Source organism: Mycothermus thermophilus, assembly GCF_041956435.1.
Source record: "Mycothermus thermophilus strain CBS 625.91 unplaced genomic scaffold VTJ04scaffold_3, whole genome shotgun sequence".
NCBI classification, from domain to species: domain Eukaryota; kingdom Fungi; phylum Ascomycota; class Sordariomycetes; order Sordariales; family Chaetomiaceae; genus Mycothermus; species Mycothermus thermophilus.
The window spans coordinates 423,685-451,594 of record NW_027191429.1 but is presented as its reverse complement, the minus strand read 5'-3'; the positions used below and the strand labels follow the sequence as shown (position 1 = coordinate 451,594).

The window sequence follows — 27,910 nt, the reverse complement described above, 5'->3', positions numbered from 1 at the left end:
TTGAAATAACAATCACTGAATTCATCTGTCATCCCTCATGTTCGACCTTCACTCCCCGTCACCCCTGAACCGATCCCGCCGCCGGACCTGCTGGACCAAGAAACGACGACCGCCGACTGACGTCTCCGCCGGTATTGTTCGATCCTTGACTCCCAATGCTCATGCTCCGACCCGCCCTGCCAGAGCTGCTGCTCACGTCCGGTCCGGCAAGCGACTTCTGCAGGGTGATCATCCGCTGCAACACCCCAACGGCGCCCTCCCAATCAACCATGGCCATCCGGACCAGCGCAGACACGACGATTGCTCGGGCCGTGGCTAGGCGGAAGTCGCGGTAGTAGGAGGTGTCGTGGGTCGTGGCCACTTGGTTGGGGGGTTGGTATTGTCGGGGTTGGTAATACTGGGCTTGGAGTTCAGGGGTCTCGAAGTGCGGTTGGTTCTGGTAGATTGGCGGAGTGAATTGCTGCTGCTGTTGTTGCTGCTGCTGCTGATACTGGTAATAACTGGACTCTGGCGGCTGCAGTTCGTTTGCCGCAACCATCGGAGGTGCCATTGGCAAGGTCAGAACCACAGCCAGAATCCCCAACAACGACCTTACCAGCGATGGGTTTTTATCCGTGGAGGGGACGTTGGTTGTGGCTAGGACTCCGCCCATTTGGGGACCTAGTTGGCAAATCGCCTCGGCAAGGTCCGCAGAATGGGTCTGTGTGACGAGGTCGTTCGGAGTAGCGGCCGCTCGAGAGAGTGGTTTCCAGGATTGAATGGCGCTGCAGAAAAGACAGGACGCGAGGCGCGTGGCTCGAGCGATTGGAGCCTCTACTGGCTGCTGCAGAACGCCCGATCCGAGAAGGGGGCTGCCGGCCATAAATACCGGAGAAGGCAGCGGCGCAAGAGTTGGCGTTGTGATGGTCGGTGTTGGCGTCCGTGCTGGGGTTATGTGCGGCGAAGGCGAGTGGGACAACCGTCGAGGCGTGGTCGGACGCGAGATGGCAGCTGCGCCTGTAGGAGTGGTCACGGTCAAGGTTGGAGTGGGGGGCATCCCTGGGCTTCTTGGGATAAGTGGCTGAGGAGACGGTGGGTGAGGTAGGCTTAGTCGAGATGGTGATGGTGGTGGTAGTGGTGGTTGCCGACGAAGACGTGGCCGGAGGAAGTCCGTCACGACGGTCTTGACCCTTGTCCACTCCACAGCATTCTGGCCCGCGACCGCAGCTCTACTGAGAACAAAGTGCATGTCACGAAGAACCCGAGACGTATTCTCGTCCACTGGAGGTGGGGGTGTTGGGAATTGGCCCGGTGTATTTGGGGTTGGTGCCGACACCCGCTTAGTGACCTCAGCAATCTCGGTCTCTGAGTAATATGGGTCTGTCTCGCTGGCGATGGCTGTCGCAAGGTCCGCGCTTGGAATAAGTTAGCATCCATAAAAAACTTCGCCTCGAAAAAAATGACCTTACATGATAACCATTTTGGCCAAGTTCGTGTCGGCCTCAAGCCCGGCCAGGCCACCGCGAAGCTCAACCATGTGGCGGGCACCGTCGATGTGAACTCTGAGGCCTTCCAACTCGCCATAGCACAGATCGCTCAGAGCCAAGTTGATCACAGTCTCGAGAGCCATATCATCGACATATCCCAGGGAACTCATCGCCTCCAGCATCGGGCGAACAGAGCTGATGGAGGCATCCCTGGCAGAGAGGATCAACTGTGTGTTTGCTGTTGTCATAGGAACATGCCAAGGACCAGAGACTGGCTTTGTTAGAACCATCAGATATCCATACTCTTTGCTCGCAGTTTCTCAACGTACCAAGCGAGGTGCTGAACATCTCAAGTTCCGGGGTCTGCTCCGGGCAAAAGGACTGCTGGTACAGTGTGATTGTGGTTGTGGGAAGTGAAGGTGTATAACCTAGGAAGTTGTCAGCGCTATTTTACACCCGGGCGATTCACTCTCTCTACGACTTACAATGATTCTGAGGTGTCCAAGCAGGCTCGAGTCCAGCGAACGCATCAGTGTTCAGAGTGGGAAACGGAGCTGTTGTGTTTGGGGGGAAAAGAGAACTGGCATCGGAGATGGAACTTCGGTTGCTCGAGCTTCCAGTTCGCCTCTCCTCATTCTCCAGGGTCAACTGTGGGAGCAGCTCCTGAAGAACCTGGTCTCGAACCCTGAGATCGGTTAGTCTCAAGGCTTCAGAGGTCAAGAAGCCAAAGAACGGGGAAACACCTACGGGCTTGGGCTGCCCTCATACCGGCACTGGGGTTGCGGCATGCGCCTGGCACAGTTCCGGCATGGTTGTCGTTGGTCACACTGCAGAAGCCGCAAGTTAGAAGAAAGTCTCAAATAATATGGAGTCGGCCAGATTGTCCAGGTAGTTCACCTTTTGTTTCCTTCGACGACACTCGGTGCAGGAACGCTTTTTCCTCTCGGTCCCTGGCCGGAGAGTGCGTGGTGACTTGTCCATGGCGGGGCGATGTGAATTCTGAACAGGAACTCGGCAAACAGTACGAAGGGGATCTCGGCCGCCGGGCCCAAGTCTGTCGCCTCGAACAATGAGCTGCATGGTTGGAGGTGCGAGCATCACAGATATTAGAACTCCAGAAGCCTAGGCATGTAGGCATAGAGTCGCAGTCAGGAAGAGTGTACGGGGTAGGCAAGCTGGAACAACAGGCATGGCGGTCCGTCGTAGTCATACCGGAAGATGCAACGGCATGCCTTCGCCTCGCTGCAGAACATCAAAAGACACACCTGGACGGCACTCTTCTTAGTCCTCGGACCCCTGGCAACCGGGTGCGCTTGGGGCCAAGTGCACGCTCGTAGGGCTGAAGTGGTGGATCCAGTTCGGAGATCCAAGAATGAAGCACACTCCCCTTCCTCCCCTTGGCCACACACCCCTCCCGCCATCGTGTTACCCATCCCAGGCATGGCCTAGCGAGTTTACCTAGGTATTGGTTAAGTTCCCGGCAGTTGTCCGTACATAATACCGGCAAACGGTCACGCCTCCCATGACTTTGGGCTCTGGACCGGTCTCAGGAGTGGCGTGACGTAGTGTAGGCAGAGACGGTTGCGGACGGTCAAGTCAACCAGTCCCCTCCAAACCTGTTTGCTACAAGACGCTAGGGATGCATCGAGCAGCAATACGATATGTGATCATGATGCCACTCACTGCATTAAGCTGCCAGACGGACCGGAACAGGAAATGGCAGCGACCCAGGTCCGTTGCTGGCTTGCGCGAGATGTGGCTTGTGGTGCCAGATTCTTGGTCTTCGAGTCCATGCCGTGAAAAGTTAATGCTACTGCGGTGGGCCGCAGGATTCTGATCCTTAGGGCACCGGCTGGGCGATGCAATTGTGTAACTTGCACTCGTGACAGCGTTGGATGCGCTGCAACCGCTGTGCTGGGTCCTCGTAGCCCCCGTTGAATTAGGGTCCCGCTTCCCCGTCTTCATGCAGCCTTATCACGACGGGTTGGGTTGCAATAGGATCGTACAGAGACTCCAGGGTGGAGGTCCCAGCCAGAGTAGGCCGGGTGGCGTCGAATGGAATCGTTCATTTTCAGGTCTTCGCCGACTTGGTTGACTTGGTCAGTGGGCTGAGCAAGATGGCCCCCTTGAAAATTCCGGAGACTGCCGCCACAGTCTTTGGATAGGCCGGAACGGTCGAAGCATGTCACAGTACCACACCATCGTGTGCAAACGCAACCCAAGAGGCATGCATCCGGCCATTTCACGGCGAAGGACCTATGAGTGGTTTCTCCATCCTAGACATTCCATAGGACAAGATCCTGAAGCACATGCCTCCATCACAGCTCTCTGCCGGCCATGTCTCCCAAAAGCCTTTACTTTCGAGACTACTTCGAATCAGCTGCCCTTTGCTCTGAGTACGAACTTCAGTCTCCCCCTTCGTCATGATACGCGGCGAATCCGTCATCTGCCTGGCCGGTCTTGCAGGACCGCCCGCTTGGATTGTCCATACCTACTGAACGTACAGACAAATCCCGCAAGGGTACCGATCGCACCGCTTTCACACCGAACAAGTTGTAACTGCCACAATCAATGCTCCGTAAGGTTGTTCTGGGCCGGTGAGCCCGATGGCTCAGGTACGAATGCTTGGTCTGGAGGAACTTTTACAATTTCTTACCCCTGAGCATTGGATGTTACTGCAGCAGCGGGATGCAACAACACGGGTATCGAGGAGACAATTCGAGTGACCGATTCTTCTGACTATGTAGTGTATAATGAGCCAGAAATAATTACATCATATTTTCCCAAACGTCTGGTCAAGCGTCATGAGAGATGTTCTTGCGGAACGTTCCGATTTGATCATGTTTGGTCTGAACCCCTGCTCCTCCACCAGGGACGCCAACAGCGATCGTCAGAACTCAAATGTTTATTTTCTACTATAATTAACTTTCGATCTCAACCTTTCTCGAATCCACCACCATTACGTCTACCACTTCCGGTACTGTGTAAAGCCATACCCGTCTGGCCCCAGGTTTTTGTGTAACGCAACCGTTGCTGAAACACGGGGTTCCCATGTTGCTTTGAAAGTCTGCCTTGTCCTGGGCGTTTTCGTTACGTACCGGCTCTGGCACCGCCTCACTCCCTTTCTTTCATCGCTGGGCCGCAGCCAACCACAACTTCACACGCGCGTCCGCGCGCAAATCGCGTCCGATCTAAGAACCTGACTGGCGTCCCAGCCGCTCGGTCCGTCGTTGTCGGATTATCCTCCGTTCTGGCGCACCAAGGTCCACCTGTAACAATGGTGGTTGAAGACAGCCACGCTAGCTCCTAGCAACTGGACTTGACTTCAGCTGGCTGGGGCAGTGCCTTTTCTTTTGGGTTAATTAACCCACATCACGAAAGCCTCCCTGACCGTGATTCAACGATGTCGTGTGTTGATTCAGCAACGCTGGCCAAAACGACGAGGTTGACCAAACCAGCTCCTTCACCGCCACAATATTCTGGGCGACTCTTTCAGGTCCAAGAAAACTTAACCAGACATACGGAGTACCATTACGATTTGCTGTCATTTACGAGCTTTGGTGCACGGGACATGGAGAGCATCGCCTCCGCCACCGTGCCTAGCTCTGCCTAGCTCTGCCTGAAAAGCCAGCGTCACGATCGAACTCGACTGACAATGTTACCGCCGACGGCTCCAGCCTGTTAGCTCCGATCGTTCGTCACGATGCCAAGTACAACGATACGTTTTCCCAAGAGCAACTTACCGGACTCGGTGAGGCAGTGACTGTTCAAAACCGGTGTCATATTCCCCTTAGTTTGATAACCATAGTTGACAATGAGGCTCAGACACTCTAAACGATATGAGAATGTTCAGTATTCCCGTACATCGGCAGATGATTCGCCGCCAAAACATGAAACAACCTCCGACGACTTACATCCAGGCTGCGCGCCGGCCCGTGCCCATCCTGACTCCCGAGTCTTGTCCTATCAAAGTTGAGCATAGGACTCAGGAGACCTATGGAAATGACCTGGCCCAGAGACCCAGGTGAGGCTTAGGGCTTGAGCTGATGACTCAGCCCGCCTGACTCAAGGAACAGGGCGAACAAAGTGTCGGGTGCAGCTCCGGAGCACGCCATCGTCTTCGAGTGATCCACACGAGGCCAAGACCAGATCTGTTCTGTTCTATGTTTAGGAACGGTGTAGGTACCCGTACATAGGTGGGTTCACCTTAGTCCACAACGAGCAGTAGTAGTATACAAGCCACCCCCTCACCACCTCGGGTACCTGACTTCATCCCTCCGGATTCAAACGTGCTATTGTGCTAAGAATAGCCTCAATATTGACTATCATGATACCCCACGAGAGCTGCCAACGAGACAAGTGACGCCACGATCTCGTGCTCTCCAGCTGTCTATCCCACTACCTCCAATCCGGTCATGGGGACGGTGACTCGAGTCCGTCCATGGTTGGATCTTGACTAGCGTGACTTGATAAAGAAAGACGGCCACGTTAGGCGGATCATGGAGAAACAGTACCTGAACCCCACCGCCAAGGCCGTATTGAGGGAGGTTGGTCAAAGAAAGCTTGATATTTCATGCCCCCTCGTGATAACCAGATGTGACGAAAGCGGTCAAGAGCCAATGACCAAGAATAGCCACCATTCACAGTAAGGAGCCGGTGGAGTGGGGGGTTAATTTGCCAGTTGAAGAGGTCTATCTGTGAACTTCTCTCCAACATCTGCAGAGCAGGTCACCAACCGGGCAACGAAGACCACGATGGCAGTGTTTGTTTGGGGCTGAGGCATGAAGTGGAGGTCAAGGGACGAGGGGATTAGAACCTGCCGTTCCGTCCCTTTGAAAGAACAGCATTGGGGGGTGGAAGAGCAATGAAAGGGTGTACGTGGAACGAAAGCAACGGCGAGCTCCTCCGGCCATCTAACACATTCTGTGACCGTTCTGGTGAAGATTCCCGGTTCGAGGTGAGGTGGTATTCTCTGGCTTGCTCACGTGTGGCTGAGATGTTTGTCCTCATGCTTGATATCGGGATAATATGAAGTGCCATATTGGGAACAATAGGTCGAAAGGATGTAGTCAACGAGGGCAGGCGTGTATCATGCACGTTTCTCCGTACTGCTGATGTATTGTTGCGCTTGTAATACCAATTTATATCCCAAGGGATTGGATTTACCACAGCCAAATTCTTGAGTTTCATGTTATTGGCCCTATATCTTCTACATCTCGCCGAGGAGCAGCAATATTACTAGACAAGAACTAATTAACCTCTCAAACTGGATCTTTTGCGTGGGTACCATGTAGTCTGGCAAAAGTTCTGCAAGAAAACGCTTAAAAACCACAACTGTTACGGAATCAAGTCATTTCCAGAGCTCAATTCAAACACCATTCCTGTGGTGTCCTTATTACTCAGGTACTTCACTGCATGCAACACATGATCAGTGTGAAACCTACCGAGATAAGAAGCAATCACGATTCAGTACTACGACATCTGAGAGTCATATAACAGGGTTACAACGATTCATCCCCCCCAAGTTGCCTCAGATAATAGCTACAGACTCACAATATATCATTTACCAACAGTATTGTTCATGTAAACACAATTTTAGTGTCATCTTCAGTAAGAGGCATCCAGACTCGCATTGATTCCCAATCAAGTTCAAACTGCCTATCAAAGTCCGATTCCATGCGTCAGGCCATCCCCTTCCGAAGACTATCGGCCAGGCATCGCTTCATCACTGCCTAGATCGTCTTGTTCCTGACGAGGTAACTGCATTTCCGCGTCATCACCGTCGGACGCCTCAGCGAGTGTGCCCAAGGCAGCCAGTTTCACACCAGAACTAGTCCTGTGATCCCTCCAATCAAACTAATAGCAAGGCAACCACCCAGATCCGAACCAAATGAATAACAAAGCAATCGAAACACACACCCCGATTCCAACATGACAATCAATCACCCTCCCAACGACGGTGACCAACCCCCATCATCTTTATCCATCCATACTTGGCTCAGGGAAGTAATTAACCCGAAGCAGAGGGCGTTCTCAAGCTCCCAAACACCCTCCTGACCACCAACCCCTCCACCACGCCCACCGCGCCCAGAATCCCCAACGCCACGCCCCCGTGATGCCAGTTCAGGCGTCCGCGATCGAACAGATCCCAGGCGCGGAAGCCGAGCCAGCCGCTGAAGGCGACGACGGCGGCCGCGTTGGCAAGCGCAAGCGCGCCTGTCGCGGGCGGGTACTCCCCTCCTTCTCCTGCCCTTGCTTTCTTCGCGCTGCTGCTGCTGCTGCTGCTGCTCTTCTCTGCCTTGGGAACCACGACGGGGTCGAGCAGGTGGTGCGCGAGCCAGGCGTCGAGCCTGCGGACTTTGGAACCGGGGGATGAGACGTGGCGGGCGGTGGCGTGGGGTTCTTTGATGCCTGGCTCGTGGACGCCTTTGGAGGCTTCCTTTTCTGCTGCAGGGGTTGATGCCGTGGAGGATTTCTTCCTGTCCTTGCTGCTGCTGCTGCTGCTGCTGTGGTGGTGGTGGTGGTGCTTGTTCTTCTTCTTGCTGGATTTCTTGTGCTTGCCGGAAGCCTCACCCGAGTCTTCCTCCGCTTCGTGGGCTTTTTCGTCTTCTTCCTTGCGGCGTTTGGCCTCCTTCTTCTCCTTCTCGCGCTTCCGGGATCGCTCCTCCTCACGCTCGAGGCGGGAAGCCTGGGTTTCGGTCTTGACGGCCTGCTCGGCGTAGTCCGCAGGGACGACGTGTACCGAGGGGGTGTCCACGTCAATCAATGAGCCCGTGGAGGCGGTGGCTATCGACGCAGCAGCCGAAACTTCGGGCTTCACCTGGGGCGGTTGGGGGGCAGCAGCCTGGATGGGAGGGTGAAATTAGTTGATGATGAACTCTGAGATGGATGGATTATGCCTGGTTTTGGGCAGGCAGGTCAGAATTGGGTCGGAATGCATACCTCTTCAGGCGACTGCTTGGGCCCCTTGGATGCAATTTCGGCGTATGAGGCCACTATGGAACGACAGCAGTTAGCGTTTCTGTACGTTTTCAATATGCTATATTCCGGTCCAGAGGCAATGGACTCTGAAGCACAATTGAGTTGTGATTGAGATGGGTTCACGGCATACTTGTGAGATATTTGCGACGTCGGCAAGCAAGACGGTTCGAGGTTGTTTTCAATGGGTACCTGAGATCGACAGGAGTCAAATTCGTGAACGAACAAAAAGCCAATGGATTGTTGTGAACAGGGCGAGAAGCTTTTTAAATATGAGATCTCTTAAATATACTCTGGCCCCCTCACTCCAAGTGTCGGATGCCTGGGCAAGGTCACAAGAAAATCTAGACCTGATGATGAAAGGTGCCCAAACAGGGCCATTGTATGGCAGGATGTGACGTTGGGCCCCTCAAACCAGCGAGCAATGACCTCACAGCCCCTCCTTGATTGCCTCTGGCCAGCCATATTCTCCCGTCACTGAACAGTCAGGGTCATGTCCTGATGGTTGCAGCAGGCTTGGAGGGGGCGGTTCGGTGCGATGACGTCGTTGCCCCACTTCGGGCCCCGACACGTCCGCGGATGCCAAGACCGGATTGCGGCCCGGCGCGTAGGGACCCACCGTCGCCGATCGCCGGGACCGAGGCCGATGGGTCCTTTCCGGTTCAAGAAGTGGTAGTATGTCCTACTCATCTCGCCCGAGACAACCCATGACTCCTCATTGTAACAGCCATGCCCGCTCTATCGGCTCTATTATGTATAGTACATGACTTGTACATGTCGGAACGCGGCCATGAAGTAGGCGGCGATGACACGCTTGTTAACCCATCATCCTCTCTTTTTTGCCCGTTGATGGTAACCATCCGGTTCGTTGGGGGTGAACAAGTACAGAAATCGAGGTTGTTTTGGTTGTTTCTATTGCTTGCTGGCCTTGCTGGCCTCGGTCGTGGTCGTCGTCTCCTTGGGGCTGGCCTCCTCCTTGCCTGCCGGGGCCGGCTCGGCTGCCGGCTTGTCCTCGTCCTTCTTCGCAGGAGCTTCACCACCTTCCGCCGGCGAACCCTCCTCCTCGTCATCATCGGCCAGCTCAGAGCCGTAAACTTCAGGGTACTTCCGGAAGCAAGTCTGCATATCCCTGTCATGTCATGTCAGCCGCTATTTTGTCCACAACGCATTCACCACCAGGGGTAGGTGCATACTGGAACTTATCAATGCAGTCCATGCCCTTCGGTTCCTCCTTGGAGTACACGAAGCAGCTGAAGGCCGCCTTGAATTCCTCACCACACGGGCCGTGAGCCATGCCACCCAGGCACGGGCAGTCCCAGTTAATCTCGCCAGTCTCCGGGTTGAAGGCGCCCTGCTCCTGGGCTTCGTGCTCCAGGGCCTCGGGTGACCCGGGTTCGAGCTGGCCCTGGGGAGCTGCTACCGCTGTCGCATCTTCCTTCGCAGGCTTCTCATCGGCCTTCTCGGAAGGCTTATCGGCAGCCTTCTCCTCGGACGGTTTTGGTGTTGTTGCTGCGGGCTCGGCTGGCTGCTTTTTCGGAGCTGGCGGAGGTGGAACAGCCTTTGCTGCCTGCCGGCGCTTCTCTTCGATCAACGCATCAATCGTTGGGAGGTCCTCGTCGGAAAAGTGCGGCGGGGCCGGGACTGCTCCTTCTGAGTGGGGGTTAGCCGGGGCAGCTAGACACAGAGCATGGGATGGCGGGACGTACCCGGCAACTCGTCGGCGAACAGAGGGCTGGTGTTGTAGAAGTAGACTGCGCCAGCGGCGAGGCCCCACCGCAGGAAAGTGCCCTTCCAAGAGCCCTTCTTCTTAGGAGAGGCTGCCGAGGTCGAGGTGGAAGCGAATCGGCGACAGGGCGAAGTGAGGGTAGGCCGCGCGGCGGAGCGCAACGCACTCGGCGCCGTCCGGAGCGCCGTGCGGTACATGGACGAGAGGGAAGGGAGGACGGCCGGAACTGAAGAATGAAAAGAAAAGGATCGGAACGGGAGCGCGAAACGAAGGGGTCGCGGCAACCCGGCTGGTGTGGATGTTGATGTGTGGTTTGTAATGCCGCTCGGTCGGCAGCCGACAAGGAGCATGCAACGAACCCGGTCAAGCAACGATGCGCCAAAATTTCCAGCCCAGCAAAGTGCACCGAGAAAATCCCGGGTCGCCTTTCATTGGCCAATGGATTGGCTCGTGCCCCACTTACGTCAGGGTTATCACAGGGTTAGCTACGGAGGATGGATCTGCTGCGAGCTTTCCGGGTTTCTCTGACTTCTGCCATGGACATGAGCTCAACCGCATGGAGGTTTAATTGGGCGAGTTTATGAGTCGGGCTTGTTGACCCGACTTTTGATCCAGACACTTGCTTTGTGCCTTTGCACTGTCACTTTCCATTACTGTCTCCAAGGTATCAGGACAATCGCTCCAAGTCATCCTCTCTTAACCCCTTATTCCGATCCAAGTCAATGTTGTCTTCCGGGTTCAACTGGGTACTCGACAATCGCGCAGTCTTCCTACATGTTCCTATTCTCTCTCAATTGTCCGCAGTTCAGATGTTCCATGATCAACTCTCCGACCCCAAACCCGCATCCGACTGGGAGTCTGAGATACAACAACGATCATTGCTGGTTTCTCCTCATCCCAATGCCAGAGCGATGAACGTTTCTTCCCGGCCTGATTATCTTGGCTAATAATGGATAGAACTGACGTCTTATCGTCGCGAAACTGCCTGTGGTCTTCGAATCTCAGCCTTCGTGGACATCCTTGACTCCTTCCAAGACCTCATCGCCTGTCCGGGCGTTCCCATCGTGAACAACTGCTTCCTCCAGACTCATGATATATACCCCCAGATATCCCCTCAAGTCTTCCTCTCATGATCACCGCCGCTTGCTCTCCCTCTCCTCTTCTTCACGAACCGCCTTCTGCAGCCTCGCGATCCTATCCTTCAGCTGAGGGTCCGCCTTGCGGTAAGGTTGAGGAACCGGAGGGTTGGGGCTGTCCGCTGGGTATGGACTAGCCTCATCCTGTCGCGCCGTGACTGGAGATGGTGGCGTCGGTGTGCTCTGGGATCTGACCAGCTTGCGGGCTCGCATCGGCACGCGCGATAGAGCGGCCGGATCGACGGGGACCGACGGATTGCCGATGGTGGACCTGCGCGCGGTCGTGTTCGGGCGCTGGTGGTCGGCTGGGGACGGGGCATCGCCAAACACTTCCACCTCCTCGAAGACGTGAGGCTTGTTTTCTTGTTTCTCCTCCTGTGGCTTCATGGTGTCGTCGGGTCGCTTCGGAACGTTGCCGTCATCCAGCAGTTCCCATCCGTCCTCGTCTTCCCAACCCTCACTGATGTCGGTGGGTTGATGGGAGCGTTGTTGAGGCAGGGCCTGTTTAACCTCGGCCACTGCCTGTGCCGCTTGTTCACCCATTCGCTTAGTGTAGTTTAATGATGCGTTCAAGCAGTCCTTGAACTTATCCATAGCCGGTCGGGTTCATGGCCAGAGGGGAGAGGAAGTTAGGTGAAGCCTGAAACTGCAAGCAGGTATGGAAGGTTGGAATCAGTAGGGGAAGAGTACGGACTGACAAGGTCCGCTCTTCGCGTCATAATGGAGGAGATTATGTTTGGATTTCGTCGCATCTTCATGTTGTTGCCCAGCCAGCACCTACAAACCTTCTGGGACATGGCGGGCGTTGAGGACCTGACTGGCACTGTGCAGCCAGACACGTCACGATGCTGTCACGACAGAGATGGGGTTTTGTCTCATTCCCAGATTTCAGATTCATCTGAGCTGTCTTCCTTCACAAGCCAGTTGGTGCCCCAGAACCATGTTGGCGAGATCTCCAGCCGAAGACAATCTAACACGCGCTCAACGCCATGAACCTAATATCAGAACCCGTTTCCGTTGTTCAGGGTTTCTTTATGTAACCGGGTCTGCTCATAGACCAACATGTCTCCTTGAGTTGTGAGGTAGCTTGTGATTGCAACGACGTCTTGAATTGCCCCACTTCTCATTTTGAGATTTCTCATTCGGTATCAACCGAACTTCTTTACTTTGTTTCCTTTGCCCTCGAGCTCACAATACTGTCCTCACTCCACGGCATTTCACATAACCGTCGGCGCTGAGGACAAGACGATGGCGACACATACACGCCCAGCACGAAGCACAGGGGTTCTTGTAAAAGCACTCGATTGGAACCCCGCCAAGCTGCTCCAGCCCCTCCATGCGTCGCACAACATCGGCGAGGGGCAGAGCGGAGATTTACCATCGAGATTCGCCCTGATTATTCTCAATCAGCCTCTAGCTGATAACTTCGACTTGCTTAAAGTCCTATGGGATCATGGTGTGTGTTGTTTTGGCTTTTGTGATTTTGACAGGGCAGACTAGAAAGCCTCTAAAGCTCTCATCTCTGGCTTGATGAATGCGTATGACGGACGCTTGGTCTAACAAATTGATCTGGAACAGCATGTCTCCGGGTGGCTGCTGATGGAGGCGCTAACCGGCTGTACGAGATCGCTGGGAAGCATGGCGACTCATCATTTGTAAGTGAAGTTGCTGCTTGAGAGCCCTGAGCTCAGCAGCCTGAATCAATACATCATCCAGCCTTGGATAGATCCAGTCTCCTTCCACACTTCATCCCCTTCTCTCCTTCCAGTCATCCATCCACCAGTACTTCCACCTCTCCAACAGCGCAGCTCCTGACTCTTCTTCGTCGAATAGGACGAACTCGACGTCATAATCGGCGATCTCGACAGCCTCACCGACGACACGCGGCGCTACTACGAGACGCGCCCCGTCCCAAGCGGCAGCACCCCGACGCAGATCATCCGCAACCCGGACCAGGAGAGCACCGACTTTGGAAAAGCCGTGTACCACATCCGATCATGGCACCGGGAGCAGCAGCAGAAATCGCAGGGGAACAACGATGGGACACCCCTGGACATCGTCGCCATCGGCGGCTTGGGAGGCCGCGTCGACCAGGCTCTGAGCCAGATTCATCATCTGTACCTGTTCCAAGCTGGTGGAGTGGAGGAAGATGACGAAGAAGGTCAAGTGCCGGCAGAGCAGAGGAGCACCTATGACGCTGGGAGAGTCTACCTCGTGAGCAGCCACAGCCTGACCTTCCTCCTCCGCCGGGGACGGCACAGGATCCGGGTCCGGGAGGTCGGTGAGGCTGAGGCAGGCATTCCAAGCGTGTTCGGCAAGCATGTGGGCATCCTCCCCATCGGCGAGCCTAGCCGGATCACGACGCGCGGTCTTGAGTGGGATGTCACTGACTTGCTGACGCGGTTCGGTGGGCGGGTGAGCACGAGCAATCACATCTTACCCGAGACGGAGGTGGTTGAGGTTGAGACGACGAGGGATGTGGTGTGGACGATGGCCTTGAACAGAGTCGAGGGGGGTTAGGGTCGTGGAGGCCATTCAAGCAGACAGACATGGAGGACGGACTTGAGAGGGCGAGGGGCCGGCATGAAACATAAACAGGATCGATCAAATAGTCGCAGACAGAGTCACTGGCCAGACCCAGCTCTCGCCCAGAAACAGAATACCTTCCCAACGCCCAACTCCGCGCTTCTATCCTGCCGTATGTAGTTGTGTGAAACAAAGAGAAATTGCCCCAGAAAACCTCCAGACCCATGGCTACCGCAGATAATGCAGCACCAACCAGCAAAACAAGAAAAACACCACCACCCCGCCAAAGAAAATCCACTTATCCTCCTTCGCCCTCCGTTCAATCATCCGGATCGTGTCCCCCGAGATCCCCAACGTGTTCCCCACCGAATACAACTTTCGCTGCGTCGACTTGAGCATCTCCCGCTGCTGGTTCAAATCCCCCAAGACCGCCTGCCCGCGCGCAATGTACTCGTCCAGCGCCGCGTGCGTGCTGGCAAAGAAGCGCTGCTCCCTCAGCGCGTGCGCCTCGCGCGCCGCATCCCCGCTGCCGAACGGCGAAGACCCAGTTCGGCCCGACAACCCTAGCCCGGCCTCGGCGATGCTCGTGGTGCGCGCATGCCCTCCTCCCCCTCCTCCCCCTCCCGCATACCCATACCCGGAGGCGCTTGCGCTGGAGCTGGCGGCATACGGATTCTCCGGCGTGGCCGCAGCGAAGGGCCGACGGCCGAGCAATTCGCTGCGCGCCTCTGCGAGCTGGGCCTCCTCGCGCGCGGCTTTCAGCGCGTCGATACGCGTGCGGAATTCGGCAATCTCGGCGCGGAACTCGCGGATGCGCTCAAAGGCTTTTTCTTGTTTCGCCGTGTTGAGTTCTTGCTTGGCGAGGGCGCTGTATTCGTCGACGGTGCGGGAGAAGGCGGCGAGGGAGGCGGAGAGGGAGCCGAGGGCGGCGGGGGTTAGCGGGCGCGGCGGTTGGGAGGGGTCGGCGTCGTTGGGGAAGGGTTTGGAGAGGGCGTCGAGGTCTCGTCGGATGGCGGTGCGCTGTTTGAGCGCAGAGTTGAAGGTGGTGTTCTGTGGCGAAGGGGAAAGGGGTTAGCGACAGGAGACAGGGGGGAGGGTTGCGTAGGGGTGAAGGCGTACCATTTTTGGCAGAGATCCGAGACTGTTTTCTGTTTATAAAGAGGCCTATTTGGATGGTTTGTCTGGATCGAGTATCTGTTGGCGTTTGGTTTCGGCCTGGAACAATTGTTCTTGTGATGTTGTCCGTTGTCAAACAAAGATCAGGGTTGGGATCTTTGATGCCCATGTTTCCAGGCGGGTCTCCGGATCCGCAAGCTGGCTTTTGCCAAGACGGAGATGTGGGCCTGCCCGAACGGCGGCCCGGCTTTGTGGCGATGGGATTTCACGAGAGCCTGCGGATGACGGAAACGTTATGTGTAATTACCGTACAATTACCGTACACGAGATGTCTTTCTCACCACCCGACATCACAGTGGTTTATGTAACGAAGTCAGGACTGCATTTGCATTAAATCTCATTCATTCTCAACTTAATTATTCTGATACTACCGGGGTATTATCCAAGCACATGCTGAGCGGGTATAAACCTCAAAGACGACCCAACTTGGAGACTTCCACCTTTCACCACACTCACAACCTTGACATGTCATCCAACGCCTCGCTTCCCGAGTCAGAAGCACACGAACTCATAGCCAAAACTCTTTAATCCACCCTAGTCTTGACCTTGCGATACCTCACCACCTCCACGCCATCCTCATCAATAATCCTCTCCGCCACAATCTTGTGGCCGCGCACCGCCGGCCAGAACTTGGTCCAGAGCGTCCAGTAGAAAGCACCAAGGAGCAGCACCGCGACACCGACGACGGGGAAGACGTAGTAGGGATAGCCGTCAGCCCAGAAGTCGCCATCGGCGGGTGGGATGAAGGGAACGATGATGAGGAACACGTTGGCGAGCAGGAAGATGACGGTAATCGGCAGGAAAGTGCGCCAGCCGGGGTTCCATTGCCCCCTGCGCGACGAGAAGAATTGGACGTAGATGAGACCGGCCGCGACGAAGGCGTTGATCCAAGCACCCGGATAGGTGTACAGGTTGACGATGAAGTTGTAGGCCGGGCCGGGGGGAGGGGCGAGGAGCACGATGACGGTGACGAGCCAGTGCAGGAAGAGCTAGCAGAGGTGTTAGCATTCTCGGAGTTCCTAAAATAGTTTGGGTAAGGAAGTGAAAAGACGTACCGCTGCCGCCGGAGAGTTGAACGGCTTGTTGGAACCCCAAAGCCGGCTCAGGGGAAGCAATCCCTCCTTGCCGAGCTCCTGGTTCAGACGGGCATGCGCGAAGCTGACAGCCAGCACGTTACCAAGGTTGCTGAGCGCGACGAAAGCCGGCAGGGTGCGGGCGCCAGCACTGGCACCGAACACATTGCGGAAGAACAAGCCGGCAACGATGACCTCCGACTTGGCCAGGGCCGACTTGGGAATGGCAGCGAAGTATGCCACGTTAGCGAGCACGTAGAGGATGGTGACACCACCAACGGCGAGAGGGGCAGCGATGGTCAGGGTGCGGCGAGGGTTCTTGATTTCGCCGAGCACGTAGTTGGCGTTCTCCCAGCCCTTGTAGCTGTAGACAATGTTGAGCAGGGCGTTGGAGTAGGCATACGCGCCACCACCACCATAGCCGTCACCCGACTCAATGGCGAACGCGTTGTCGAAGTTGTGGGGGTCCTCCACCAGGCGACGACCAGCAAGCGCCGCGAAACCGCTGAACACAATGAACAGCAGCACGGCCACCTTGAAGATACCCAGCACGTTGAACAGCCGGATACCCCACTTGGGCGCCACCGAGTGCAGAATGACAGCAAAGGTCACGCAGGCGACACCGATGCCGCGCGCCTTGTAGCTGTCCTTGAGCTCGTTGCCGGCGGCGTACAGAATGTAGCGGCCGAAGGCGAGAGAGTTGCCGGACGAGAAGCCGAGAAGAATCATCTGCGAGGCAAGCACGCAGGTGGCGAGGTACTTGGGACGCGTGTAGATGTACTCGAGGTAGTTCTTCTCACCACCGGAGCGGGGGATCGCGAGACCGAACTCGAGCCACACGCTCAAACCGCAGAAGGTCAGGAAGCCACCTACAAACGTCATGTTAACAACACCTCAAAACCCAGCTTGAGCGTCTTGTTATCAAGGGGCCCCATACCAATGACCCAGAGCATCAAGCTCACACCGACTGAGCCGGTCGCCGCAAAGATGCTAGACGGGGTCGAAAAGATGCCCGTGCCGATCATCTTGTTAAGAATGAGGAACACGGCACCCGTGATGCCGAGCTTGCGCGAGTCATCATAGGCATACTTGTTTTCCTCCTTGATCTCTCCGACCTCGATGTCGCCGTCCGGCCTCGGCACGTCGGCCTTGACCGGCGGGAGGTCCTCGTTGGAAGACTTCTCTGGATTGGCCATGTCTGTCGGTAGGCCGTCGTCGTCAGGGACACTCCTACGTCTGTGGTGAAACAGGCGTGGTGGTGAGGAGGAAAATCGGCTGGAGAGGCTTAAATAAGATGGGATGAAGTCAGGCAAGCACGGACACACGATGACTTTGCCTGGGGTGTCGTCATATATCAATCACCTTGTGATACGCGACATACATGACGATTGACCCCCGTGCGGGATCGGGTCCTTCCCATTTATTTAAACTTCATAGCAGACCCTCTTATTGCCGTCGCATTGCAGCTGGCCGTCCGCCCGGCTTTGGCAGGCAGCTTCGTCGCGGGGTGTGACGTGACCCCGGCGGTGGACTGGCGCCATCGATGGCAAAAGCTCTGGAGCAGCCGATTCCTACGATAGGTTTTTGCGTTGAGAGACACAGTCAAGCATCCGATGCCGTGTTCGAGGCTGTCCATGCTGCACATACCTAGCCGTGGGACCCCCAGACGAACAGGCCACCGCGCGCGGCGGCAGGTGTGTCGGCCTTCCCGTTGTCGTGAAAATTTTCCAGAGAGGGCACATTCACGTTCTCTCCTTGGTAGGATGACCGATGACAGCATCGAATCCTGGTAAACCCCAAGCCGTGGGAAGACCCCAAACCCAGGCACTTGGGCAGCGTTGTACACATACGATGTGGGATGTGTCCACATGTTCGGCGGGAACTTAAGGTATGTACTGTGATGTAAGCGCATCTACCGCTTGTGCTGGATCCACCTACATACAACACAACAACTGATCAAAGTTGATCGAGGCCCCGGCTTCGACCAGCCAACTTTGGGATTCGGTCTGCCTTTTTTCCATCCTCTCAAGCACGAGCCCAACGCAGCATGGCATTGTCTTGCTTGGCTGCCGTTTCTGTGATCCGACAAAAGCCGTCAGCAAGCCGTTTTGCGTCCTGGGGGAGTCCAGCATGGGAACCCAATCGGGAAGGTCGTCTGATACAACTCCCGGCCTCCAGCCAACGGCCAGCGTCCCCGATGTCGTGCTCCGGGCCAAGAATTACGGACGCATCCCGCCGCTAAAAACGCCGACCGGGATTCCGGGACACGCCTCGCGCTCCAGTGGGGCCGCGCGCGCGTGGCCTTTCCTTCGGCACCATCCGCACCCACGCCGCCAGGCTGCTTGCTGGTCGTCCGGCCTAGCTCAGCTCGCGCTCGATGCCTCAAGCTGATGGTGTCCGGTGTTGCCGTCGTGCATTCGGTCTCTGAACAGAGACAAGTTGGTGCGCCACACACCAAAGGACTCTTGGTGGTTGGTTCGGAGCTGTCCCCGGACTACTGTCGTGTGTAAGCATCGCGAACAAAGTTGAGCCGACATCAGCGAACATGCCACATGTGAGACTCTATGGCCAGGCCTGGAACTGCAAAACCAGGTGGGAGTTATTTCGTCATCGGGAACTAAGTTGAGATATGCGTATGTCTTCTGGCTGTCGGATGCTTGACATGTCATGAACTGATGCTGAACAAGCACAAGTCGACCAGTCGGCGGTGTTTCTAAGACCATGTCTCCGAGGTGTTGGTCAACATTGGATGTCTAAAATCTCCTCGCATACCTTAGTTAGCTCGGTAACTCTCTACTTGGAAATGATCATCAACACATCTGCGCACCTGACTCTCACCAACCACAATGCAGCCGGCAAGTCCGAGTGGCAATAGGTTCCCAAAATCCATGAACACTGCGCGCTTCTCTCTTTGGGGTTGACGTGGTAAAAGAATTGACATCGTCCAGGCGTCTTAACCAAAGACACCCCACGTTTGTCAACGCACTTCGAAGTCACTCAGGTTACTCGCACTTCCAAGTGGCCATGTCCTCCTGAGACACCTGTAGCCTTTGTGCAACATAACTGAGATCATCGAACCGGAGACAAGAAATAACACATGCCGGTAGAGCTATGGTACCGAAAGGTGTTCACGGGAACTCCCGTGGTGCATGCAGAAACCAAGGAAAGATTTTAACACGACATTATTATACAAGACTTTGGCAATACCAACCACTTTTCTTCAAGACCCTGTTAGATGATATGACGTACTAAGCAACCTCCCAGGACAACATATTATTACCTACCCTTCACTTAAACGCAAGCTGCGAGGCTAATTGTGTCCCAGCTTTGTATGGCTCCACTTGATACAAGTTGTACCTCGAATATTAATCCCTCATGTAAGATATCTCCATCAGTATGTTCTTGATGATATGATGGAGAATCATTCGCAGTTTGGAACGTATCTAACATCTTGAGAGTCACCTCAATGAATGGTGGATGAACTGATTTCACTGAACTCGACTGTTTTACCGTGAGACTCGCTCCATTTCATTCTGTCCCAAGGGGTCATCAACCTTGGACGGGTTGGCTCAGCGGTATGGTTCATTCGCCTCGCATCACACTGTCGAAGTCAATCATGTGCGCTGTCCCGTGAAGTTCTGAGAATACTTCCCCATTAATGGGCCAGCAGCATGGTGGCTGTCAACAGCTGTGGCTGGGGCCTGGCGACGAGGGCGTCAAGAAGGCTGGCTGCCCATCCATTTGCAGACAATCTTTCCGCCCACTTGCCCCTCGCTCCCCCCCCACCCCCGGGGGGCTCCAGGACGCGTGAGGCGCGCCCGCCAAGAGATGTGGCCTTGTGTTCCAGAAACTTTTCCCCTTTTTGCATTCAGGGGGCTGCGTTGCCCCGCCCCTCAATTGACCTTGACGGCATGATGTTTGTGGCGAAAGGCCGTGCCCTTCGTCCAGTTGACCAACAGCGCTTTTGTCCGGCCTGAGGTTTCGACATCAATGGCCAGTCAACAAGGCCGCAGGAATTGGTCTCAGGATGTATCTTGCAAAGAGGAAACATTTTAGGAGCTCTGAGAATGCGCCCCGGAGTCCCGGGGATCTGGAACGGGAATGTGCTTCGTGCCGAACCTGCATGTGGCTGCATCGGGGCTGGGAGCACCCTGGTTTGAGGATTTAGCTACGACATCAAGAGGAACGAGAGTCAGACCTTTGTCTAGCCATTCCAGAGCTTCAATGCAGTAATAGCGTATCAGAATCGACAAATTACTATCCATGGAACTTGTATTGTTGACGCTAATGAATACGCTAGACTCTATCTACAGGATTCTTACGCAATGGATGCTTCACAGCTCTCGCTGGAGGTTAACCCCGTTCCATGGTGGACCACGCCGTCCATCACGCAAGTACCCTCGCCCTCTGTGGCCGTCTCATCTTTTGCGCACTCCTTCAGAGCCTGTTCTTCGCAAGCTTGACCTGTTGCAGCATTCTCCTCATCTTTGGCGCCCTTCGCGAGAGCTTGGTCTTTTCCAACCTCATCCGTTGCTGCATGCTCCTCCTCTTTGACACTCTTCTCCACGACCTCGTCTTTGTCGCCCTCAACAATCTCTCCACTGTCTTCATCGCAGCCCAGCTCGATGGGTGTTGTCGGCTTCTCCTTGTTGACAGTGACGACATCCCCCACACATAACCACGGTTGTGTCAACAGCTCTTTGGCCGATGGGCGCTCCTGAGGGTTGATCTTCATCATGGCCCTGATGAGTGACTCCAGCTCATCCCGGAGTCCCTGCTCCATATCCGGCATGTACGCCTCGGAGTTGAGCGGCGGAAGGCTGCTGGGATGCGGGTCAACGATGTTTCCTTTTTTGTCGAAAATTCCCTTCGTCTTCTCCGGATCTCCTTTCTCTAAAGACTCCGTTGGAAAGGGTCCCAAGAGCTGCACAATCTGATGGAGGTGTTCTTTGCGATCGTACTTGTGGTCCGGGTGAGGGAAAGGCGCAAACAAGCGCTTGTTCAGGTGCATCTCGAGAACCAGAGCCCCGAGATTCCACCAGTCCACCTTCTCGTCCCAAGGTACACCGATCAGGATCTCGGGGGCCCGAAGTACGAGAGGTTGGATGAGCTCTTTGCGACCTGGTGTCGCCCACCTCGCCACACCCCAGTCACCAAGCGCGGCTTCGAAATTGTTAAAGTAATCCTCCTCGGCTAAATACGCAAAGCGAAGCGTAGATGACCGAATAGGTGTATACCTCGACTCATTACGGTCTTGCTTGGGAACCGGACAATTGGCAAGGTACAGTGATTCGATCAGCGACCGATCCCGAAACTTGAAGATGTTGGCTGGTTGGATATCTGCCCTGACTGTCAGCCATCACCACACTACCTGGCACACGGCAGGCAATTGCTAACTGGCCGGTATGAACGACCTTGCGGTGATGGGCATAGTCGACGGCGACGATCAGCTGGGCAAGGAATTGGGTCATGATGGAATACGGGATCCTGCGGTCCTCAAACCAGGCTCCAAACGTCGCCAGCGTCTCGCCCATGAGCTCAAAAACGAGACAAACATGTGTGCCATTGGGTCCAGTGTGTTGGAAATCATCAAGAAGGTGAACAGATGTGCTTGTATCCGGCAAGATTCCGGTCTCCGTCTCGCAGATGCTTGAGTACCTCCCTCTCAAGGATTGGATCCTTTTCGTCATAAGCATCAGCACGGAGGACCTTCAATGCAACGTATTTGTGCTCGTCGTCACCGCTAGAAATGGCGAGAGTGATGTAATGGTTAGATCCATGTTGAAGTTGGCCCTGGGCGAACTATACTCACTTCTTTGTCAGGTCTCGGGCGATCCAAACCGTTCCGTAAACGCCGTAGCCAATCTTGTTCAAGACTTGGTATTTGTCCGCGAAGACATCACCGATGTAGACGGGATGAAATCCACCAGGACAGTAGCCGTCGATGCCCTCGTCAACATCACCGACCAGGGAAACGACCTGCGTCTCATTGCCAATGTCACGTGAGTCGGTCTCAATTGCTGCATTGTCGCAGTTCTGGACTGCACCAGAGCTGGCAGCCGTATCCGCGGGCACATGGTCGTCTGACGACAGAGATGCCGCTGCCGTCGTCTGGGGAGGAGTCGCTTCGCGCGCTGGAGGCGTCAGAGGTGCGCCTGTCTTGGCGTCATTAGGGAGGTCCATTATGGAAGCAACCCAGGAAGTGGTCAAGGCGGAGGAAGCTGAACGATGCGCGATGAGTCGAGGTTCAAGGGAATGGAAGCAAGAAGAACACGGAGAAGTTTCCCAGAGCAAGTTTCTCCACCCCCCAGATTTTAAGGCAAAGTTGCGAGTTTTGATGGGTGGGAAATGGAAGGCGCACGTGAAATTGTTTGGTGGATGAGGGTGGAAGGTCAGGTAAACAAAGCAACAAAGAACCTCTCTTTTGTTAAGGTTTGGGTTGCAACTTCATGCATGTCTTAGTTCACCCCTTAGAAGATTTACGGGCTCTAAACCCAAACCGAAAGCCAAACCTTTGCCCGCAAAGTCAATACACCTACCAGTGATGATGATGTGGTAAAGAGTGGTACAAGAGGACAAGCAATCATTGTCGTTCAAATTAAAGAGGAGCCGTTGTTAACGAATAGCTCTGTACTCGTGTTACTTTTACACAAGCATCAAGGGCCGTCAGGCTCAATCTGGACGTCCTAGATCTTCCAGGATGATAAAAGATCTATGAGACTCACTGACTATTTCCCATCCTGACCTCGACATCGCAGGCTTTCTCTGGCGATGAAATATCTCTATATGACGTTAATAGCCCGATGATTGTCCAGTGTATGCTAGATGTTTGCTATCTCCTTTTCTTAGGCATCGTGGTCCGAGTAAGGTATCCTTTGTTGGCTAACAGATGGCCCCCTTTCTTGCTGGCAACCTCTGCCCTCGAACCTGGCGGCCACCACCATGCTTTGGACACAGCAAATACATCATTATATCAGCGACTGGTATTGGACCTCCTCAGAAGCCCCTTATACCAAGTCAGGAGTCCATCAGCAAGATGCTACCTCGTCCTCTGAGCTATCCCTTATTAAGGTTTCTTCTCATGATGAACAACAAAGCAACACCTTGGGAAAGTAAATAATGGATGAACCCAAACCTAAACCTAGAGGGCACCTGGCATCTTCTTTCATGTTCTCATTTCCCTCGACCATTTCATGTCGCCTAAATTTCCATTTCAACCTCCTTCCGCACCTTTGCTCTTCACGATCGCTTCGCCCTCTTTCCCCTCGTGCTTAAAACTGAGCGCTTGCAACCTCCCAACCGTATACCCAAATACATCACCACCTGGCAAGAAATCACCAAAATGAGCGACCGCGGCATTGGTCCCGAAAACATTGAGCTCACCGCTCCCCACAAGCGAAGCCCATCTGTCGAACGGGCGATCCAGCGATATACTACAAAGGACACTCGACCCATCTGCTCAGCCCTCGTTCGATGCACATCGAAGCAGCAGTGCGTCCTCTAGCCCCTGAAATACTAAAGCCTCAAGAGGTTGCCTAACAACATCTCGGCGGCCAGCTCATCTGGCATACGGGTGGTACAAACCCGAACGCCGGGTTGCACCTGACTGTCGAGTTCTATGACGTGGATGGATACTTTATCCACGAAGCACATTGACAGGAACGGCAATGGATGTTGAACGGTAAGAACAAGCACTTAAGATAGATTGGCTTCCGAACAAAACTTCCTTGACAAGGCGCAGTTTGACTGACTGGGTTGTTGTATTGACCAGACGTCATGCCTCGAGCCAAGTCTCACCCACAAAACATCGCCTGTGTTCACTGGAAACGTCCGACCACTAGGCATCTGAGCTGGTAGAGGCGTAGCAGATTCAGCAGAACATGGGCATGAGAAAGGAACGATGACGACAATGGATTTGGCAGAGGAGAGGACATATTGGGGATGTCAGAAGAACTTTGGGCGGGATGGTCTGGAGAGATAGTCGTTTCTCCCATTCATTCAGTGAAGTCTTCAAGGGATGGTCATGAGCAATCGAGATGTGGTTATGAGAGCGAGGCCAAACACTCAAATGGCCAAATCGGTCAACATCCCACAGACGAGCGAGTGTCAGAAAGAAAACCGCGCGAGGGATAGTTGTTGGTGCACATTTTCTTGTCTAGGTAGATTGTCTGTGCTGACTCCAGGTAGGGGAGGGATGCGCAGGCACAATCTTTGCTGTTGGTGTCATCATTAGAATTACACTTGTCGCGACTTAGACGGACATCAACTTCAGCATTTGACGTCATGATAATTATCGGGTGTGGCCAGTACATGTCCTGGTGTGCAATCTTACTGCCGCAGTGATCTCAAGACCCATGTTGCTCGCCATCACTGCCCTCTTCAATGACTCAACTCGGTGTACCCGTCATACAACCCAGTTGAATGTGGTCCAGCAACCGATATGGATGATCTTGTGTCAAATAGTAGTCCTTATATCTTGTGGGCCACGCCATTACCTTCCTCAATTGGCTTGGCTGTGAGCCTTTGTTGACCCCTCAGCCGTCAGACACTCCCAGGTCAGCTGTCTGAAGCACCGATCATTGTGAAGACAACACTACAAGCGAAAATAATCATGTTCATGCGTAGAGGGTTGAATGGTAACTATGTCCGGGCTTTTTGCTGCTCATCATTTTTTATTGTCCATCGCGGTGTGGCTGAGTTCGCTCAGCCACACCCACTGTCGTTACCTTGTCCACGAACAAGGGATCGGTGTGAGTCAATTCGGCCTCAGGTTGGAACCAACACCAAACTGAAGACTGAGATACAGCATTTACTACACCTGAGCATATGGGGGATCCTTAGCTTAAATTGATGAGCATGCCAGTTCCTCAATCCACGTTTTTGGACACTCTCCGCTCACAAAAGCACATAACTGGGAACTCGGAGTCATCTGAACAAACGGATGATACTCCGTCCGTGTGCTTCCCTTATCATGTCACAATCAACACACACAAATAAGACACAGCAACACACAAACATAGAACCACTTCTACGCCCGCTTCGCTCCATCGCGAAGTTCAAAGTCCGCTCTCATGACACCTCCAAAAACGACCACATCCCGCTGCTCCGCCAGGCCCTTGACAACTTCCAAAAGGGAGCCGGTCCGGCGCCCGTCGTCTGCTTGGTCGGCGACTCCATGTTCGAGCGCATCATCACCACAGGCAAGACACCCAACTTTGGGGAACTTTGGCCGTCACCTACCATCCTTGACCCCTCAATTGCCAGCCATGCCGCGGCTCTGAACCAACGAGGTCGAGTCTTCAACGCGGGTGTGGGTGGTGACAGGATCCAGAACATCGCGTACCGTCTCGCCGGGACAAAGTACACGGCTGAGCGAGGCCTGAGCTCACAGGACGACGCGCATCAAAAGGCGGAGAAGGAGGAGGAGGAGGAGGGGGAGGGGAAAGGGAAGGATTATGACGGGAGACTGCCGGCATTGCTTCCGCTTCTCATGTCGTTTGGGAGTATCAAGTTGTGGGTGGTGCATGCGGGGACGAACAATCTGGTTCCAAAGAAGGGCCTCCGGGACTCAGATCGAGATGCATTGAGAGTCCTTGTCCGTGCGCTGCTCAACTTGAATCCGAAGGGAGAGGGGTCTCGGGTGTTGGTGACGGGATTGTTCTACAGGAGGGACGAGATCACCAAGGAGTTGGTGGACCGGGCGAACGACAAGATCCGGGACGTGGTGAGAGAGTTGGGTGAGGAGTTTGGGAGAGATCGCGTCAGGATTTTGGCTGCTCCCCAGAGTTTTGATCCAGGGAAACATTTGGAGGATCATGTTCACTTGACCCCAGAAGGGTATAAGCTGTGGATGACCCAGCTAGTTCCCGCAGTCGTCGCATCGTTGGTGTGAGGAGGGGACGGAAGGGCTGGAGCACGGGACTCTCACATGCATCAGGAAGTCTTCGGGGACTTTGTTGAAGGAGTGGTATGGAGTCGGCAGGTAATAGACAGGAGCGGCACAGTCGAGATGCAGGGCCGAGAATGTCAAATTCGCCAGCAGTTCGCTACCACAAGAGCGAATCCGAGTGAGATTTGTTGCGCGTATCCGTGTCTTTGGTCCACGCATATTAGCCTTGTGTCGCGAAGAGTTCCCCAGGCCATTTCTCAAACATGTCAGCGCTTTGGAACACAGCAGGTCGTTGTGTACCCGTCCCTGCGCGCAGCTTGCTTCCTCTATCAGATAGTTAAGCGAATTGCTCTGGATGGTTGACAGCAGAGGAAGCATGTTGGTTGAGGGGGAAGACATGCAAGAGCGGCCCCCAAGTCAGGGCCCGTGCGCCGCCGGATATATGACTGCTGGCAGCCGGTTTGGGGGCTGATGACAGCTTCTGTGGGTTTCTGGATGCAGAAAATGGCTTGCATACGGAGTACCAAGGCACTTCTACCAAGCAGCTGCAGTTGGGAGAGGGCATGTTCTGGCTGACATAAGGGCAGCCGTGTGGCTGGTTCGTTACCAGGTCCATATGAAATAGATGGGAGTCTGATTGGTTACGGAGGAGCTGGGCTGCGTCTGATCTCGCTTTCGGCTGCAAAGCTTGGTTGAAGAAAATTTCCCCTGACTTCACCTATCGCTTAAGAAAATCGCTTGGGAAAAACATTGCTGACGCCGCAGCAGTTAACCATGGAAAAAACAGTTCAGGCACTCCGTCCGGGGTGGTTCGTTGCCCGGGGAGAGAGGCGCAAACTTGTTTCGCATTGCAAAATCCAGACTCTTGAATCACCTGTTCTGGCTGCCGCTTTGGGCTAGGCGATGAGTCGAGGCTTGAGAGGTGTTGGTGTTGGCTCGAAGCGTGCTCCTTAGACGTCTGGAGGAGTAGGCACTGTGGACGACACTAGGGGAAGCAGTGTTCCAACCCGTTCACTTCCGCTGAGACCTCATCCATGGATAGTGGCTTATTAGCCGCGGCCAACTGACGGACGGATAATTATCTTGACGACCCGGGGTAGGATCGTGGGGATCATGGGTCGTCGGGTAGGCGAACCGCTCAATGCCGGGGACTGGTTACAGCGCGGTCTCAGGTCCCAAGGCGCTAGGGGACGCCGGCCCGCACTGGTTTTTTTCGTTCAGGTTTTTCGTTTCAAAAACCGACCCACGAAAGGAAAAGGGAGACGAGAAGGCATCGGAAGACAAGCGAAGGCAGGAGAAGTGAAAAGCTGCCAGCCAACAAGACAGAGAATGAAGTCTGCTGTCGAATTTGCTTTCGTGAGGCAAAGCTGAACTGGGGGCCGCTACTAGGGAAGTAGCTGATAATCTACTATACTGGAAACTGAATAGGACGCGGGAGGTTGTGTTTGGTTTCACGTCTGAGTGTCGCTGACAGAACCTCACCGGTGCATTGGTGCTGGGAAACGAGCTCACCGGTTTCTTGACGAGATGCAAAGAAGAGGCCCTAGCGCCGAGGCTGGATTCGGAGATCATTCTGTTAGTTTGTCGGGACGGGTTCGGCATTGTTGGCTCGGCAGGCTGGGCACGGACTAGAATGGCTCTAACTAGACCTGATACGGACCCGATGCCAACACGACACGCTCCGTGCCTAGGTAGTAAGTAGTAGGTGTAAGTAAGCACTGCCCTCGACAACGAGCGCAGAAGACAAGCATGGACCGCGACTACGGATATCCGTCCTTAAAATATCCGGACCTGTTTTGACATGCATGACATGACAGCGACTGCGAGGTTACGCAGCGTTTGGGATCATCTTGTTTTGTCTTGTCTTGAACCATGCGGCGGATCATGTACCCAGCACCAGTGTCAAAACGCAAGTCGCAAGCTTGACTTCGAGGACCAGG

At 54.6% G+C, this 27,910-nt stretch overlaps 13 protein-coding genes across 13 annotated transcripts; 5 read left to right on the top strand and 8 right to left on the bottom strand.

Annotated features, from left to right (window-relative positions):
• Positions 1–58: 58 nt before the first annotated feature.
• Positions 59–2,447, bottom strand: VTJ04DRAFT_4262 (uncharacterized protein; the record flags this gene model as incomplete). The annotated part of the gene is made up of 6 exons (XM_069362253.1): positions 59–1,394; positions 1,449–1,737; positions 1,796–1,894; positions 1,952–2,151; positions 2,214–2,293; positions 2,364–2,447. The coding sequence occupies 6 exons, from the start codon at positions 2,445–2,447 to the stop codon at positions 59–61; spliced, it is 2,088 nt and encodes a 695-aa protein (XP_069219218.1).
• A 2,864-nt stretch (positions 2,448–5,311) lies between these two features.
• On the top strand, positions 5,312–5,594 carry VTJ04DRAFT_4261 (uncharacterized protein; the record flags this gene model as incomplete). Its single annotated transcript, XM_069362252.1, has 2 exons — positions 5,312–5,490; positions 5,543–5,594. The coding sequence occupies 2 exons, from the start codon at positions 5,312–5,314 to the stop codon at positions 5,592–5,594; spliced, it is 231 nt and encodes a 76-aa protein (XP_069219217.1).
• A 1,296-nt stretch (positions 5,595–6,890) lies between these two features.
• Positions 6,891–7,401, top strand: VTJ04DRAFT_4260 (uncharacterized protein; the record flags this gene model as incomplete). The annotated part of the gene is made up of 3 exons (XM_069362251.1): positions 6,891–6,899; positions 7,115–7,282; positions 7,330–7,401. 3 exons carry the CDS (start codon positions 6,891–6,893, stop codon positions 7,399–7,401), a joined length of 249 nt encoding a protein of 82 aa, XP_069219216.1.
• Positions 7,402–7,476: 75 nt separating this feature from the next.
• Positions 7,477–8,825, bottom strand: VTJ04DRAFT_4259 (uncharacterized protein; the record flags this gene model as incomplete). The annotated part of the gene is made up of 4 exons (XM_069362249.1): positions 7,477–8,310; positions 8,409–8,461; positions 8,578–8,636; positions 8,737–8,825. 4 exons carry the CDS (start codon positions 8,823–8,825, stop codon positions 7,477–7,479), a joined length of 1,035 nt encoding a protein of 344 aa, XP_069219215.1.
• Positions 8,826–8,918: 93 nt separating this feature from the next.
• VTJ04DRAFT_4258 (uncharacterized protein) lies at positions 8,919–9,304 on the bottom strand (the record flags this gene model as incomplete). The annotated part of the gene is made up of 2 exons (XM_069362248.1): positions 8,919–9,126; positions 9,219–9,304. The coding sequence occupies 2 exons, from the start codon at positions 9,302–9,304 to the stop codon at positions 8,919–8,921; spliced, it is 294 nt and encodes a 97-aa protein (XP_069219214.1).
• A 52-nt stretch (positions 9,305–9,356) lies between these two features.
• VTJ04DRAFT_4257 (uncharacterized protein) lies at positions 9,357–10,367 on the bottom strand (the record flags this gene model as incomplete). Its single annotated transcript, XM_069362247.1, has 3 exons — positions 9,357–9,573; positions 9,638–10,094; positions 10,151–10,367. 3 exons carry the CDS (start codon positions 10,365–10,367, stop codon positions 9,357–9,359), a joined length of 891 nt encoding a protein of 296 aa, XP_069219213.1.
• A 936-nt stretch (positions 10,368–11,303) lies between these two features.
• VTJ04DRAFT_4256 (uncharacterized protein) lies at positions 11,304–11,849 on the bottom strand (the record flags this gene model as incomplete). Its single annotated transcript, XM_069362246.1, has 1 exon — positions 11,304–11,849. The coding sequence occupies one exon, from the start codon at positions 11,847–11,849 to the stop codon at positions 11,304–11,306; it is 546 nt and encodes a 181-aa protein (XP_069219212.1).
• A 705-nt stretch (positions 11,850–12,554) lies between these two features.
• On the top strand, positions 12,555–13,826 carry VTJ04DRAFT_4255 (uncharacterized protein; the record flags this gene model as incomplete). Its single annotated transcript, XM_069362245.1, has 3 exons — positions 12,555–12,762; positions 12,885–12,961; positions 13,140–13,826. 3 exons carry the CDS (start codon positions 12,555–12,557, stop codon positions 13,824–13,826), a joined length of 972 nt encoding a protein of 323 aa, XP_069219211.1.
• Positions 13,827–14,060: 234 nt separating this feature from the next.
• Positions 14,061–14,954, bottom strand: VTJ04DRAFT_4254 (uncharacterized protein; the record flags this gene model as incomplete). The annotated part of the gene is made up of 2 exons (XM_069362244.1): positions 14,061–14,882; positions 14,952–14,954. The coding sequence occupies 2 exons, from the start codon at positions 14,952–14,954 to the stop codon at positions 14,061–14,063; spliced, it is 825 nt and encodes a 274-aa protein (XP_069219210.1).
• A 578-nt stretch (positions 14,955–15,532) lies between these two features.
• On the bottom strand, positions 15,533–17,277 carry VTJ04DRAFT_4253 (uncharacterized protein; the record flags this gene model as incomplete). The annotated part of the gene is made up of 3 exons (XM_069362243.1): positions 15,533–15,997; positions 16,064–16,950; positions 17,019–17,277. 3 exons carry the CDS (start codon positions 17,275–17,277, stop codon positions 15,533–15,535), a joined length of 1,611 nt encoding a protein of 536 aa, XP_069219209.1.
• Positions 17,278–18,211: 934 nt separating this feature from the next.
• Positions 18,212–18,472, top strand: VTJ04DRAFT_4252 (uncharacterized protein; the record flags this gene model as incomplete). The annotated part of the gene is made up of 1 exon (XM_069362242.1): positions 18,212–18,472. The coding sequence occupies one exon, from the start codon at positions 18,212–18,214 to the stop codon at positions 18,470–18,472; it is 261 nt and encodes an 86-aa protein (XP_069219208.1).
• Positions 18,473–20,133: 1,661 nt separating this feature from the next.
• VTJ04DRAFT_4251 (uncharacterized protein) lies at positions 20,134–22,264 on the bottom strand (the record flags this gene model as incomplete). Its single annotated transcript, XM_069362241.1, has 4 exons — positions 20,134–20,338; positions 20,404–21,421; positions 21,483–21,760; positions 21,894–22,264. 4 exons carry the CDS (start codon positions 22,262–22,264, stop codon positions 20,134–20,136), a joined length of 1,872 nt encoding a protein of 623 aa, XP_069219207.1.
• Positions 22,265–25,052: 2,788 nt separating this feature from the next.
• Positions 25,053–25,973, top strand: VTJ04DRAFT_4250 (uncharacterized protein; the record flags this gene model as incomplete). The annotated part of the gene is made up of 1 exon (XM_069362240.1): positions 25,053–25,973. One exon carries the CDS (start codon positions 25,053–25,055, stop codon positions 25,971–25,973), a length of 921 nt encoding a protein of 306 aa, XP_069219206.1.
• Positions 25,974–27,910: the final 1,937 nt, after the last annotated feature.